Source organism: Phascolarctos cinereus, unplaced genomic scaffold, assembly GCF_003287225.1.
Source record: "Phascolarctos cinereus isolate Bilbo 61053 unplaced genomic scaffold, phaCin_HiC Scaffold_1;HRSCAF=81, whole genome shotgun sequence".
Lineage (NCBI taxonomy): Eukaryota > Metazoa > Chordata > Mammalia > Diprotodontia > Phascolarctidae > Phascolarctos > Phascolarctos cinereus.
The window spans coordinates 44,815,779-44,830,205 of record NW_027555514.1 but is presented as its reverse complement, the minus strand read 5'-3'; the positions used below and the strand labels follow the sequence as shown (position 1 = coordinate 44,830,205).

General features: G+C 41.2%; 1 protein-coding gene across 9 annotated transcripts in view; it reads right to left on the bottom strand.

Moving 5' to 3' along the window:
* Positions 1-14,427, bottom strand: part of TRAK1 (trafficking kinesin protein 1) — a 140,177-nt gene that overhangs the window by 25,943 nt on the left and 99,807 nt on the right. For all 9 annotated transcript variants that reach the window (XM_020987374.2, XM_020987366.2, XM_020987368.2 and 6 more), the window contains 5 exons: positions 12,392-12,466; positions 11,669-11,806; positions 7,279-7,355; positions 5,379-5,615; positions 3,204-3,520 (listed from right to left, as the gene is read on the bottom strand). In XM_020987374.2, the coding sequence (XP_020843033.1) occupies positions 3,204-3,520; positions 5,379-5,615; positions 7,279-7,355; positions 11,669-11,806; positions 12,392-12,466 (844 nt within the window). The remainder of the gene's footprint in view (positions 1-3,203; positions 3,521-5,378; positions 5,616-7,278; positions 7,356-11,668; positions 11,807-12,391; positions 12,467-14,427) is intronic.

Below are 14,427 nucleotides of genomic sequence, written 5' to 3'. Positions count from 1 at the left end.
CCTCCTTTGTTTGTCCTCCTTCCACACTGACCTGCATTGTAGCTGCCATCTTAACAGAGGAAAGCCAACTCACAGGTTTTATAAAATTGATTTAAGCCAAAGGCATATACCCCAAACATAGAAATACATCTGTTCTAAAATAAATAGCTTGAAAGTATGTGCCCTATTGCTAATTATCACTTAATCTCCTTCCTTTGGAAATTTCATTTGGGTTTTAACCCTTTAGGAGGGCTAAATGCAGAAAACAATACTTTCTCCTTAATGTGTGAATGTTTTCAGACTAAATGCTATATTCTCCATCTAGCCAAGATACCAGGGCAAGATAAATATAAGAAAGGGCAGCTAGGTGGTGCAATGGCTAGAGCATCTGGCTTAGAGTCAGGAAGACTCATCTTCCTGAGTTTAAATTCAGCCTCAGACATTTACTAGCTGTGTGAGCTTGGGCAAGTCACTTAACCTGTTTGCCTCAGTTTCCTCATCTGTAAAATGAGCTGGAGAAGGAAATGGCAAATCACTCTGGTATCTTTGCCAAGAACACCAGAAACTGGGTCTCGAGAGTCGGACACGACTAATCAACACAACAAAAAATAGGAGAAAATTGACAAACTTGTTGTCTGTCTATGGTGACTCTCCAACACAGAACTTTAAAAAAATTCAGTTCAGCTAGTCCAGCTTAGAGCGACAAACAGAAAATTAAACAAAATTAAACATTCGGGTGAGAGAGGCATGGATAAGAATGATGAGAGATTATCTAATACAGCCCTAACCCAAACTCTTTCAGCTCCCTAAATCATAGCCCATGTTCTCTAGCTTTCTACCTGAGCATGGTATAAAGAGTATAAAGGTATAAATGGGTGGAAAAGAGGAATTGAAGATTGTTGATATCAGAACTAGCCACAAACAGCAGGTCAGGTACAAATGATCTAAAACTCAGGATATCATCACGCTGACATGGCTTCTGGGATACTCAGTTGAAATCATGGGGATTTTTCAAATTAAACTTTTCATATATAAAAAAGAAAGAGGGACACAAAGCCTAGATAGACCTGGTAAAACTGCCAAGCTAATTAGTTAGGCGATCATAGTGGAACCATCGGAGAAGTCACAGACTAGACTAGCAGGATAATACTTGTTTCTAGGATGCCAACGAATTCTGTTTCAATTGGGGATAGAATAGGTGGCAGGACATTCTAGGTAAAATTTATCTTGTAATGTATCTTTCCTTTTTTGTTAAATTTACCTTAAAACTCTTGCCCAACACTCACTCCCAAACTAAATTATGAGATCAAAGGAGGTCAGAGGGTCACAGCTTTAGAACTAGAAGGGGCCTTTGAGGAAAACAAGGTAAAGACAAACTTGTGTAATTGGTATAAAAAAACCTAACCTATTTCAAAGAAGGAAAAAGCCACCCAATGTTACGTATTTGAGTTTGAACAATAAATCTAAAGGAGATACCCTTATGCGACCCTAAAGGGATGAACAATTCAACTAAGGAAGGGGAAAGGGAAGTGAAATGATAAAGCTAACATAACACAATCAACTCTTGAGAGAAGGAAAGGAAAAGAAAGGCAGATAGAAAGATTACAGAAATGGAAGATTTTATTGAAAGAAAAAAGAAAGACAAGATTGGAGGCCAGAAATAATCACAATGCTTGCAAGTAACAAACAACTTAAATGAAAATGGGCTGGAAGACACTTAATGGAATAATATTCAAAGAGAACTTATTTTGCCTGACTATGCATGTCTGTTACAAGGGTTCTTTTTTCTTGTTTTTCACTGAGGGATGGAAGGGTAGAGAAAACAGATGCCTGTTAATTGAAAAAAAAATTACTTAAAAATTTCTAATGAGAACAGAAGACTCTACTGTGAAAAAAAGCAGAATCAGTCCAAAGGAGCACTTTTAATGCAGCATTTGGGGGGTAGGAGAACACTTTCTAAAACTGCTTTTAGGCCCAAAATGTTGATTACTGTGAGAAAGTACTATACATCTTTGATGAGAACAACATGCAGACAAGTTACAAGACAAAGATAAAAGGTTCCAGTGGAAAAATGGCATAAAATGTCATAAAAGAACACATATAAATCTTCAGAGGGAGGTGGAGGTTGGGATATCATAATCTCAAAAGAAGAAAAAATAGGCTGGGCATGATTGCAATCCCATCTACTGAGGATGGTGGATTCTTCTGCTCAGGAGTTCTCTGACTGGGTGTTCACATCAACAAGGTAAGCCCCTGGAATTGGGGGTCACCAAGTTGCCTAAGGAGAGGCAAACCAACTCATGACCTAAATGGAGCTGGTCAAGGCTCCTGTGCCCACCGGTAGTGGGTTGAAGACCTTGAGTAGTTCCTGCATTTACAGCCTGGGTGAGATACGGAGACCCAATCTCAAAAAAAAAAGAAGAAATAAGAAAAGTTGAGTTTTTTCCAAATTCAGTCACCAGCAGTGCTCCTGAAACAAGTATTAGTAAGCACTGGAAGAGACTGATTCAATGGAATTAAGTATAAGAAATATTTCCATTGTAATGTTTCCATACTCTCCATGCTACAGAAACCCATTATCTTTGAGAGAGTATGTATGTGTGTGCATGTGTGTGTGTGTGTGTGTGTGTTTGTGTGTGTATGTGTGTGTGTGTGTGTGTGTGCGCGCACATGTGTGTATCCCCAACTAAACTTCACTGTGCTCATTCTAAGACAGGACAATGGAGCAAACAGACCATTTTCATTTGGCCAATGAAAGTCTGATCTAAATTAGTTGGTTTTGAAACCCATATTCAGGGAATCAAAGCATGGACACAAATTTTCTGCTCTTTCCAAAGTCCCAAGCATGATCTAATGCATTTATGAACTCCTAAATAGCCTTGTTATATTTCTCTACCATTTCAGAAACATAGGGGGAAAAAAGAATTAATGAAAAACATAATTAACAATTATTAAGTTTGGACTGAATTGCTTTTCAGCCCTTAAAAGTACACTTGGTGTTCAAGGGGTTTGAGGGGAAACTTGCTTTTTAAATTTCAACAATAAATGGCTACGGTTTTCCATGTTAAGTCACCCTCAATGGATTTCAAACCAGCATCGGGGGTGGCTATCTTTAAAGTAAAAGGAGTATGTATTACAGAGGTTTCCTGATTTACGATGGTGGATTAAGGACCAGAGAGAGTCACCAAGAATGACGGACAGAGGCCGAGGCCCTTTGTTATCACCTTCTAAGGGTTTCACAATCTGGAGCTTCTCCGGCAGGTAGGAGCGGCTGCTGAATGACATGCCAGAAAATCCGGTGAACTCCGAGAATCTCGAGTGGGTGCCCAGGGACATGATGCTTTCAGTCGGGGTAAGGGAACCGCTCTGAAGCTCGCCCTTCTCCGCCAATTCCCTAAGCTTCCGCTCCTGCTCTTCCTCAAAGAACCTTCTCTCCGAAAGGTAATTCTCCCGCCGAAGTGACAGTCGCCGAAGCGCTATCTCCAGGTCATGGGAGCCGGGGGTCCCTGGAGTTCCAGGCTTCTTATTCTTGTCCTCATTTCTAGAAAAGTGGGTGATAGAGGGGGAGGGAGATGGGAGGATGAGAGAGAGAAGAATGTCTAGGGAAAGGAACTTCAAAATGTATAAACTCAGTCAGTTCTTGCATCTTGTAGGAAACTCTACTACTGGGGCTTATAATTAAGAAAAGCTACTTGCAAAGAATAACAGGTTAACTGAAAGAAATGAGCCCACAACACAAGCGCACACAAAAAATTCAGGTACGTATGCAAATAATTTACCATGTGCCTACCTATGAAATTTACCACCTTTGGTAGAATTGGAGAAAAGTCTTTTTTGGCAGGATAGGAAACCTGCAGACTGTTTTAACTGGCTCTTTGTGATTTTCTAAGAACTTAGCTAAGTCCTAGCTTCTGCTGGAAGCCTTCCCTAGCCCCCATCTGGTGCCTTCTTCTCTGAGACTGCCTTCATCTACTCTGTGTGTTTCTTGTATTTAGCCAGTTATCTACACATCATTTCTCCCATTGGAATGTTAGCCTCTTGAAGGCAGCTCTGTTTCACTTCAGGCTATGTATCTCCAGCAGATATCACAGTACCTGGGGCACATAATTACTCCTTTATAAATGCTTGTCAATGGACAGAACTACGCTTATTTTTCCTTCCTGAATTAAATGAGCAGAGAGATTTGCTCATCATTTTAAAAAAAACCCACTGTAGACCAATGGGCCTTGACTGATCATTTGTCCCAAAAAAAGTCTGCCCGTGTTCAAATCTATTTTAAAGGACAATTACTCACTCAAATGAGGTGGGCAGGCACATGAGGTAGCTTCCAGACCTGATCTCACCATCAGGAAGCCAAGTACAACATTTCATAAAATTTCAGAGTTAGAAGGGAAATCAGACACCATCTTGTTCCAACCCACACCAAAAACAAGAATCCCCTCTTATTTAGAGTGTGACCTTGGGAAAATCCTTTCACTCCTCTGGGCTTTAATACCTCATCTATAAAAAAGAACCAATGTGCATCACCTACATCTTGGATTGTTTTAAGGAAACTGTCTTGAATACCACAGAGCACAATGGAAGCATTATTATTATTATTATTATTATTATATTATTATTATTATTATTATTATTCAGTGTCAGCTATATAGTGATTTAAGATTTGCAAAGATATAGATATAGATATAGATAAATTCACCTAATATAGCTAAAGTTACTATATTTTATTATTAAAGTGTGCAGGGCAAAGGATTCTAAAAGGGGGATGAGTAGCCTATGGTGAATTCTACCAAGGAAAACCAAAATTACCTAGAAGGGCTAAGTTCTCTATCACACCAATCTCTGAGCTACATGCAAATATAAATCATGCTTACACCATAAACAAGATTGGCCCACTGAGTTGCTCATGTCCTGCTTGCCCATAGGACTGTCTGCCAAATATTTGAGTACAGCTAAACTGAGAAAGGGAAAAATAGTCTCATATGCCTGCCCTTCCATTTGATAGACAAAAGCTGGTCTCCCAGCTTCCTGTTACCACTCCTTCTAATTTCACTCAAAATGCAGAGAGTGTGGTGCAGTGGGGAAAATGCTGAACTCAAGTTAACAAGATTTTAATTTGAATCCTGACTCTGCCACTTGCTACCTCTATAACCTCGGACAAGTTCCTGATCCACTCTGAGCCTCAGGTTTCTTCTTTTCAAAATCATGGGGTTGGACAAGATGACATCAAAAGTTCTAGATCTAGGATCGGCTCAAGCAAAGGTGTCATAAACTGACTGGCTAGAGAGATTTGGTAACTGCAGTGCCCATATTTGACCAGTTCACATGCTTAGGCACATAACCCAGATCCTTCCAAAGACCAAAATGGCACCCAAACCATAGCACCAAGCCTCACTGACCCCATGTCTGATGACTCCGTTTCCAGGATGATACTGTTGGTTTTATTGTCGATCACGATGTTGGTGATGTCACCCCCGTAGAGGCTAGACCTTGGTGTGCTGACACAGCTGGAGAGGATGGAGTTCATGGCTGAGGACTGGTTGGAGCCTGGGATGTTCATGGGGGAGGGGGTCAGGGAGCGCTGCTTGACCACTTGATTCATGTTCCTCACAGCCTCAAAGACGCGCTTCTGATGGCTAGAGAGAAATAAGTACAACTGGTGTGAAAGCGCAAACAAGCAAGCACCAGTGGGGGCCAGAATCCAGGAAAAATGGCATTTGAGAATATTAACTCAGTCACCTCCAAATATTAATACCAAACAACTAGCAATCCCATGCCCTACAAATATTTCTGAGTGCACGGTATTTACAAAGAAGCTCAAAAACCTCTGCTTTCATTTATAATCCTTCCCAATGAAATTATTTACAGTGCAGCCCTTGGTGGCACAGTGGATAGAGCGTTGAACCTGGAGTTAGGAAGACCCAAGCTCAAATCTGGCCTCAGGCACTAACTAGCTGTGTGACCCCAGGCAAGTCGCTCCTCTGACTGTTACTCCATCGGTAAAATGGGACTTACATAGTTTCCACCTCCATGGGTTGTTGCGAGGCTCAGACAGGATATTTGTAAAGCACTTTGCAAACCTGAAAAGTGCTATACAAATGCTAGCTATCACTCCTGCTGAAATGAAGGCCCTAAATAGTGAGTCTGTGCCCAAAGGAAATGCTGCAAAATCCAATAATGCCTTGCATTTCTAGAGTGTAGCTCAATCAATACATTAAAAAAATGAAGAGATTTGCTATAGGTCACCCTCCTCCTTTTAGGCTGAGCAGCTTTTCAAGACACTCAGATGCTTTAACTGAGCAATTTGTCAAAAGAGTGGAACCATGCCAAACGAGGACAGGTATTTCTAAGTGAAGAATTATTCATTTTTTAATTTGTTTTAAAGGAGAAAAAAAGAGCACTACTTGCATTAAAATGACTTTAACAAGCCTATGAAAGAAAGCTTGGGCATTCATGTGTACCTGTTTATCTAAGCTTCTTTAAATGCCTTTCCTTTCCAATAATAATAGCTTTGGAGGGTGCGCTCTTTGTGTAAACTTAGAATTTTCAAATCATCTCACGTACATTACATTCATTGGTGCATTAGGACAACTCCATCACAGAGGTCACGCATTGAAAGTTACTACCATATCCCTTTTCTATGCTAGGAAAGTGAGGCTCAGATATGTTAAGGGATTTGGCCAAGGTCACACAGTTAGGAAGTGCTATTTTGGAAATTTTAGTGCATAGGGAAAAAGAGGGGTTCTTCACTTTTTTTCTGTGTGTCACAGATCCCTTTGACAGCCTAGTGAAGGCTATGGACCCCTTCCTCCTTCTCAGAAGAATATTTTTAAATGCTTCAAATAAAAGGATTGCAGAGGAAACAAAATACACTGAAATAGTTATCAAAATAAAAAAGAAGTTCGTGAAACCCAGGGTAAGAACCCCTCCTCTCTGAGAAGGAGATCTTCATGAATACCACATCAATGTTTGTAAGTTCTGTTATAAAAGAAGCAAACTCAGTAGTGTGAAGGAGAAAAGGATTATGCCAGCCAGTGTTCATAGAGAAACCCAATAAAGTAACGGGAAAACCAATTCTGGTCAAATAAATAACTGTCTCTCATTTCCTCTTTAAAAATATTAGATTAGAAAACCTTGCTTTCCATTTTTCAGGTATGAGCATTCCTTACTGCCCTCACTCTGGGAGGGAAGCACTGTTGTCAAGCATGGTCTCCTGAGTCGCCATTTCTATTTACTACCAGCTAAAAGTCAATGAGAGGGTCAAGGTGAGCATTAGAAGGAAAGCTGTCAGGCTATTACGTTATGTCAGGAGATTCGGGTTCTTCCAACTGTAGCTCCTTCCTCATCGATCCTTCTATCTCAGCAGCCAAGGAGTCCTAGGCAAAGCCCAAAAAAATCTAAGTGAGTATTTTTCATTTGAGACAATCCCGTAACTGGCAACTTAATTATCCTCTTGATGGCCCTGGCAAAGAGAGGGGTAGCTGGGATACTACTCATATGATTAACATGAATAGTATGATTTGGGAGGAACTCATACAAGAGGAAAAAAACTTTTTTTGGTGGGGAGAGGAGAAGGTAGGGGATGGGACCAAGAATTTCATATGAATAGAGAGCTCTCGGAGATGAAACTCCTTCTACCAAAGTGGATCAGCAACTGCTCTGCAACTCATTGTCAGAGAGTTTTGATGGGGTGTTGAGTAGTGAAATAACTTGTCCAGTGTCACAGACCCAACAGCCATTCCAGGCAAAGCTGGAACCCTGACTTGGAAGCAAGTCTTCTACCTATTAGATTACTCTTCCCATCTCTTAAGCAAACTTAAGAAACAAAAAATCAAGTGACTTCTTCATGTTCACAAAGCAGATGAAAAGAACCCCCAAGATTTTATAGCCACCGATGAGGAGGTATCCAGGAAACGAGAAGAAATTTGGTAGCAAGTTATTTATTGTTTTGTTTTGAGACTGGGTCTCCCTAGCCTGGGGTGAGCAGCAGCCACTCACAGGGCCAATACCACTACTAATCGGCATGGATGTTTTGACCTGCTCCATTTCTGACCTAGGCTGGTTCACCACCACCCTCTTTAGTCAGCCTGGTGTCCTCTCACTCCCCCAGCTCCTATGGGCTCACCATACTGATGTTGCACTTGGTATGGACATCTGATTGGCTTTAAAGTGCAATATAAATGCTGGCTAATATTACAAGTTCTTTAAAACCTCAAAAGAACCTAGAGTTTTCTGGGCAGGGGCACTCACTCAGCCACTACAGAAAACAACTCATCCATGACATCAGAAATGGTGTTTACTCATGAGTTGCTGAGGCCAAAGAGAAAACTGCCCACCTGGTGGCAGACCTTCCCATAATAGGCCTCTTCCCAAAGTTTGCTCTGCCAGTCCTCAAACAACAAATCATCACTGGGCCTGCAAGGAAAGGCTTTCTAGGTTGATAAACACCTACCAAAGCTGGCGGCCCACTGGCACATTATCTGGGAAGTCAGGGTCTCAGCATATGAACAGAGCTTCTTATAATATATGAAAAAGATATATCCAGGCTGTCAGTTCTTATGAGAAGTATAAAGCAGCTAGCCTGACTGCTCAGAACCAGAACGGCCAGAAGCAGAAGCAGCTCTGTCTCCCAAAACTAATTCTCCCTAGCCAAAGGTTTCTGCCAGAAAGCAGTAAAATAATTAGCCCAGACTGTATTTCTCTAACTTTTGGCACCTGGCAAGTTCTTCCTACTTCCAAAAGGGCTCTTTGGTTTTATCTTAAAGAACATGTTGTGACTTATAAACAAGGGAATTGGATGCTGAAAGAGGATGTTGGAAAAGATTCAAAATGCCGTCTGTTAATTAAATCTGCTATCAGTGTTCTCACAAGGATCATCACCTCTGTCACCTGACCAGAGTGAGGAATGTTCCTTTGTACAACTCATGATGTCCAAAAGTGAATACAATAAATTTCCCACTTCTTCCAAACTTATTACGGTTGAGGGCACCACCATCCTCCCAATCTCCCCAAACTAGAAACCTAGGAGTCCTTCTGGACTCACCATCTCCCACTCCCTCTACCTATCCAATAGCCAATCTGTTACTAAGTCCTGTCTCTTCTACTTCTGAATATCTCTCATACACAACATCCCCTTCTCCTCTCTGGCCCTGCTGCCATTTTGGTATGGTCCCTTATCACTCCTCTCCAGTGGCTTCCTTACTGTTCCTTGCACAAGACTCTCCATCTCCTGACTCTCCTCTTTCACTAATGACTGCCCTGCATGTCTGGAATTCTCTTCTTCCTCAACTATGCCTCAGGCTTCCTTCAGTTCTCAGCTGAAATTGCACCTTTTGTAAGAAAGTCCTTCTTAATGTTAGTGCCTTCCCTCTGTTGATTATCTCCAATTTATCTTGGATATATCTTGTCTCTACATGGTTGTCTGCATGTTGTCTCCTCCATTAGGCCGTGAGCTCCTTGAGAGCACGGACTGTCATTTGCCTCTCTTTGCATCTCTGGCACTTGGCACAGTGCCTGGCACACAGTAGGCACTTAATATTTGCTGACTTCACATATGTCTTCTCCCCTCTGTGCCTGTGTTCATGCTATCCTCCCATACAAGTCACAAGTGAAGTGACTTGCCCAAAGGTTCTCCTAGTTCCAAGGCTAGCTCCCCTTCCACTCCACCAAGCTGCCTTGCTTTCAGGTTAGTTTTACTTAATGAGACAGTAAGCTTCTCAAAGCACGGAGTATATCACGTCCCTTATGTACATCCAATAGTGTAATGGTATACAAAGAGCTGGTTTCCAAGAAATAGCTGTGACTTTATTCTTCCATGGGGCAGCTAGGTAGCACCATAGTGCAGAGAGTGCTGGAGTCAGGAAGACTCATCTCCCTGAGTTCAAATTTGGCCTCAGACATTTACTACTTGTGTGACCCAGGGCAAGTCACTTTATCCTGTTTGCCTCAGTTTCCTCATCTGTAAAATGAGCTAGAAAAGGAAATGGCAAACTACTCCAGTATCTTTGCCAAGAAAATCCCAAATGGGGTCATGAAAAGTCATACAAGACTGAAACAACTGAAAAACAACAACTATCCTTTCATCTCCCATATTCAGTATTCAATGCAGGTCACAGCCCCAGGACTGAGGAGTGTTCCTGCCTACCTATAACCAACTTAAGGTCAATGCTCTCCTATGTATGCTTTAAGATATTAACTGTTCCCATAAATTATCAATATCTTGAAGAAAAATACCTGTCTTCAGTCACACAAAGTAGTGTGGGCCCACAAATTTCAAGCCCTGAAATAAATGAGACCAGAACTAAAAGCAGTAAGATGGTAAGAAGTCACTTCAGAGAGCCAAAGATGGACGGCCATTTACTCTAAACCACACCTGAACTGGAATTCTCTGGACAATACCCCTGACAAGAAGCCAACCAACCATTTCTTGAAGACCTCTAGTGAAGAAGAATGTGTGACTTCCCCAGGAGGCACATTCCACTTTTAGATGGCTCTTTTGATTTTTTTCCCCCTGACACTAAGTGTAAATCTTGAAACTTTCACTTTGTTCTGTCTTCTCGGGGGGGAAAATATGACATATCTATGCCCTGTTCCACTTGATGGCTTTTCAAATATGTGAAGAGAGCTGTCATGCCTCTCTTCTCCCGGCTAAACAGCCTTAAGTTCCTTCAACCAAGTCTCATCTGGCATGAGCTCAGGACCCTGAGCTTGAAAGCATCGGGGTAGGGATTGGACCCACGATTTTACTGGTATTGGGAGCTCCCAGGTGAGGATATTCCCTCTATCAATGCAGGTTGCTACCTGTTCTCTAATGTATGGTCTTAGTGAGTTGCCTAGAGCACAGAGAGGTTAAATAACTTGTCCCCAAGGTCAGATAGCCAGTATATGCCAGAGGCAGAATCTGAACACAGATCTCTTTGGCTTTGAGGCAAATAATACTATCCACTATGCCATGTTCTTCTCTTTGTTCATTTTATATAAGAATAAAAAATATAAACTAACACATGATGGGGGGTTTTTTCTTTCCCTAGATCCCTGACCCTGCATGAAAATTACAACCATCATTATTAGAACTGATAAATACCCAAGAGAGTAGTAAAAATTTCCAGGCTACTTCTAACACTTTTTTCTAAGTACTCAAAAGCCCTTTACCCTATTAACATCAGGCCAAGTAACCAGTAAGTGCTGAATCTGCAAGGGTTTTCCATTCCCTTTTAATTAAACCAGATGTGGTACAGTGGAGATTATAGATGAGAACTTCTGTACAATCAGCCTTTCTAAGCCAATTAACAAGAAGCCCCCAGCTGTGCCCAGCTGTGACTCATACACAGCAAACTTTTATTTCCAGCCTCCATAAACTTGTTTTCCTTTGGGTGGCAAAGTCCAGGGAGAAGTCCAAACAGGCTAAAGCTTAACTCAGGCCTCCTAGGATCACAGATCCTGTATGTTCTGGTAATTGCTTTTTTACCCCAGGGGAACAGATTTGGGAAATATCCTCTCCTATAAGGACATTTAAACTCTGGCAAAGGTCAGGCAACTTTTACACCATCTGGAGCCCGAGTCAACATAAATGCCTTCTGTTCACCAAAGGGATTTCTCTTGGCCTGTTTAGGAGAACCCTGAAGTGTGGTGGTGTTTAAAAAAACAAAAAGCCTGCTATATGTCCCAGTTCAGTCCCGATGCTGCTCACCATGGGAAAGAGCCCCAGGGAGTGATAACGTCGGGAGATGGTGCTTGGTACGGATTTGTTGCGCAGGTTTTTCAGCTCTTCCTGCGCCTCGTGAAGCATTTCCATGCACTCTGCATACTTGTCCTCCAGCTCCCGCAGCTGTAAGAAATCCAGAAAGATCCCAGATGATTCGATTTGCTCCTCTCAGAGCAAACATTCCAGAAACAGATGTGCCAAAGTTACAACTACATTCCCCCAAGAAGGAGACCAGCATAATAAACAGGTCAAAGATGGGGACACACCTAACTGGCCCTCTGCAGAACTGAGCCCAATTACCCCCAAAGTCTCCCTTCCCTGAAAATCCTTTTATTTTTCCATTTATTGCCTTCTGCAACAATTAGGAAGATTACAAAAATATCGCCTAAAAAATTACCACCGACAAATAAGGTTGAATTATCTTTAAAGGGGATAGGGTGACAATGTTTATAATTTAAATTTTTTTTATTTTAATTTAATCTTAATTCAAGTCACACTACTGTAAATGAGGCCTGACTTAAATGGCTCTTATGGAATAAGAGAGAGAGGTATTATAGCTGGGCATAAAATCAAACCAAGGTCATAAATTACTTAATGACCTAAAAGAAACTTTTAAGGAAGAAGTGGCTGCCAAAATAAACAGAAAGACAAAGACACAAAAAACTGAACAAACTCCAACCCCAAATGACACAAAGCTACCGTCTGTACCTCGGCTGTAAGCTGTCTCTGGGCATCTTTAGCAGCCCCCAAGTGCTGCACAAGCTCCTCATTTTCAACAGCACACTGAAACACAGTAAAGAAAATGTATTTTCTAAGTTAAAGTGCAGTTCCTATTAGACTATGAACTCCTTGAGGGCAGGCACCATCTTTTGCCTCTTTTTGTACCCCCAAGCTTAGCTCTACGGTGCCTGATATGTTATAAGAGCTTAATAAAGAACTTATTGGTAACTGACTCATCATTTTCCTGTCAAATCTCTTACAAACTCTCTTCTCTAGGAAAGGAAAATTATCTCATTTGTTAAGGATTTTTTTCTTAATGTGAAATTCAAAGCACATTCTCTCCTAATTCTATGAAATAAAAATCCATACCCTCTACCCTCAAGATAGCACAAAGAGCTGCTCCTAGGTAGTACCAGAGTGTATCTATCAAAGGCACCAAGGGAATCATAAGAAACCCTCAGTGGCCCTGAAGCCAGGAGGATCTGAGTTCAAATCCAGCCTCAGACCAAACACTTGACACTTACTAGCTGTGTGACCCTGGGCAAGTCACTTAACCTCAATTGCCTTTTAAGAAAAACTGAAAAACAAGAAACCTTTAATTATTTTTGTTGCTTCAGATTTAGTTTCCATCAAGTAATAAGCATTATGCACTCACTATGTACCCAACACTGTGAAATACTAAGATATATATATATATACATACATATACATATACATATACACACACACATATATATATATACACACACACACATATAAATATGTGTGTATATATATGATATGACACAGTCCCTGCCCTTGAGAAACTCACATTCTATCAGAGGACAATGTAAAAATGGCTGTCTTTTTTTTTTTTTTTTTATAAAATGTCCCTTAGTGACTGTAGAAAGGTCAAATGTTCTCTGGATGAAGCATGAGTAGGACGACCCAGTGTACCATTCCCTGAGTTTATTCCTTCCCATTGAACCAACGTCTTTTGTAAGATCTTGCATCTATATCAAATACTGCAAGTTAATAATAGAAAAAGGATACTGAAAGCAAAGGATAGTATCTTACCCTTTGGACAGTTTATATTTGCTGCACTCATTCCAATGGAATGTAATTAGATCTTCCTTGGAGACCCAATGGGAGGGCTCTTGGGTTCATTGACCTAAAGGTGGAAGGGTCCTCAGAGGTCTTGTCCAATCCCCTTATTTTGCAAAAGAGGAAAAAATGAAGCCCACAGAGATTTCAATTTGCCCATGACCACATCTAAGTGTCAGAGGGCATGGAGAAGAACAGAACAAAACACAAAGGTGAGGGTGAGCCGGGACCTGTACTCCCAGAGGAAACCTGCCTGTTAATGAGATTACCAAGTCACCTGAGCACTCAGGTAAATCCTATGGCTTAAGAGAAACACCAGCTATTCTAGTCAGAAGAGGCTTCTGATGGTGTCTAACACAATGTGGACCTTTACAGGGGCATCCTACTTGGTCAGCTCTCCTCTGTACTGAACTGGCCCACTCCACTTTCAGACAGCTCTAACTACTAGAAAACCTTTCCACACAACAAGCCTAAATGTGTATCTCTGAAGCCTCTGCCCTTCTGCCCAACTCCTTTCACAAATTATTTGTTCTCTTAATATTCTAATGAGACAGAACACACACTTGTATCTCTAGAGTTAGTCAACATGACCGTCTCTATTCAGCACGCCAGGACAAGGGAGGCAGTGTGGACCAGGGACGCGTGTGTAAACAAAAAAGACCGTTAAAATAAAGCCAAGCGCTGAGCGATTATAATGCCCAATCTGGCTCAAGAAAAGCACCCCACTCCTGCAGAGGCAGGAGATTTGGGGTACAAAATAACATATACAGTGTAAGATGGGGTCACTGTACTGGTTGCCTTTGCTCAGCTGTCTTCTGTATTTCTTAATTACAAGGAAAAGGTCACTGAGTGGCTATGAGGATATCTGGAAATGAATTAAATGTAAAGAGAAAAGGTATCAATAATTTTTTTCTTCTTTTTTTAAAAGGACATTGGCTCTG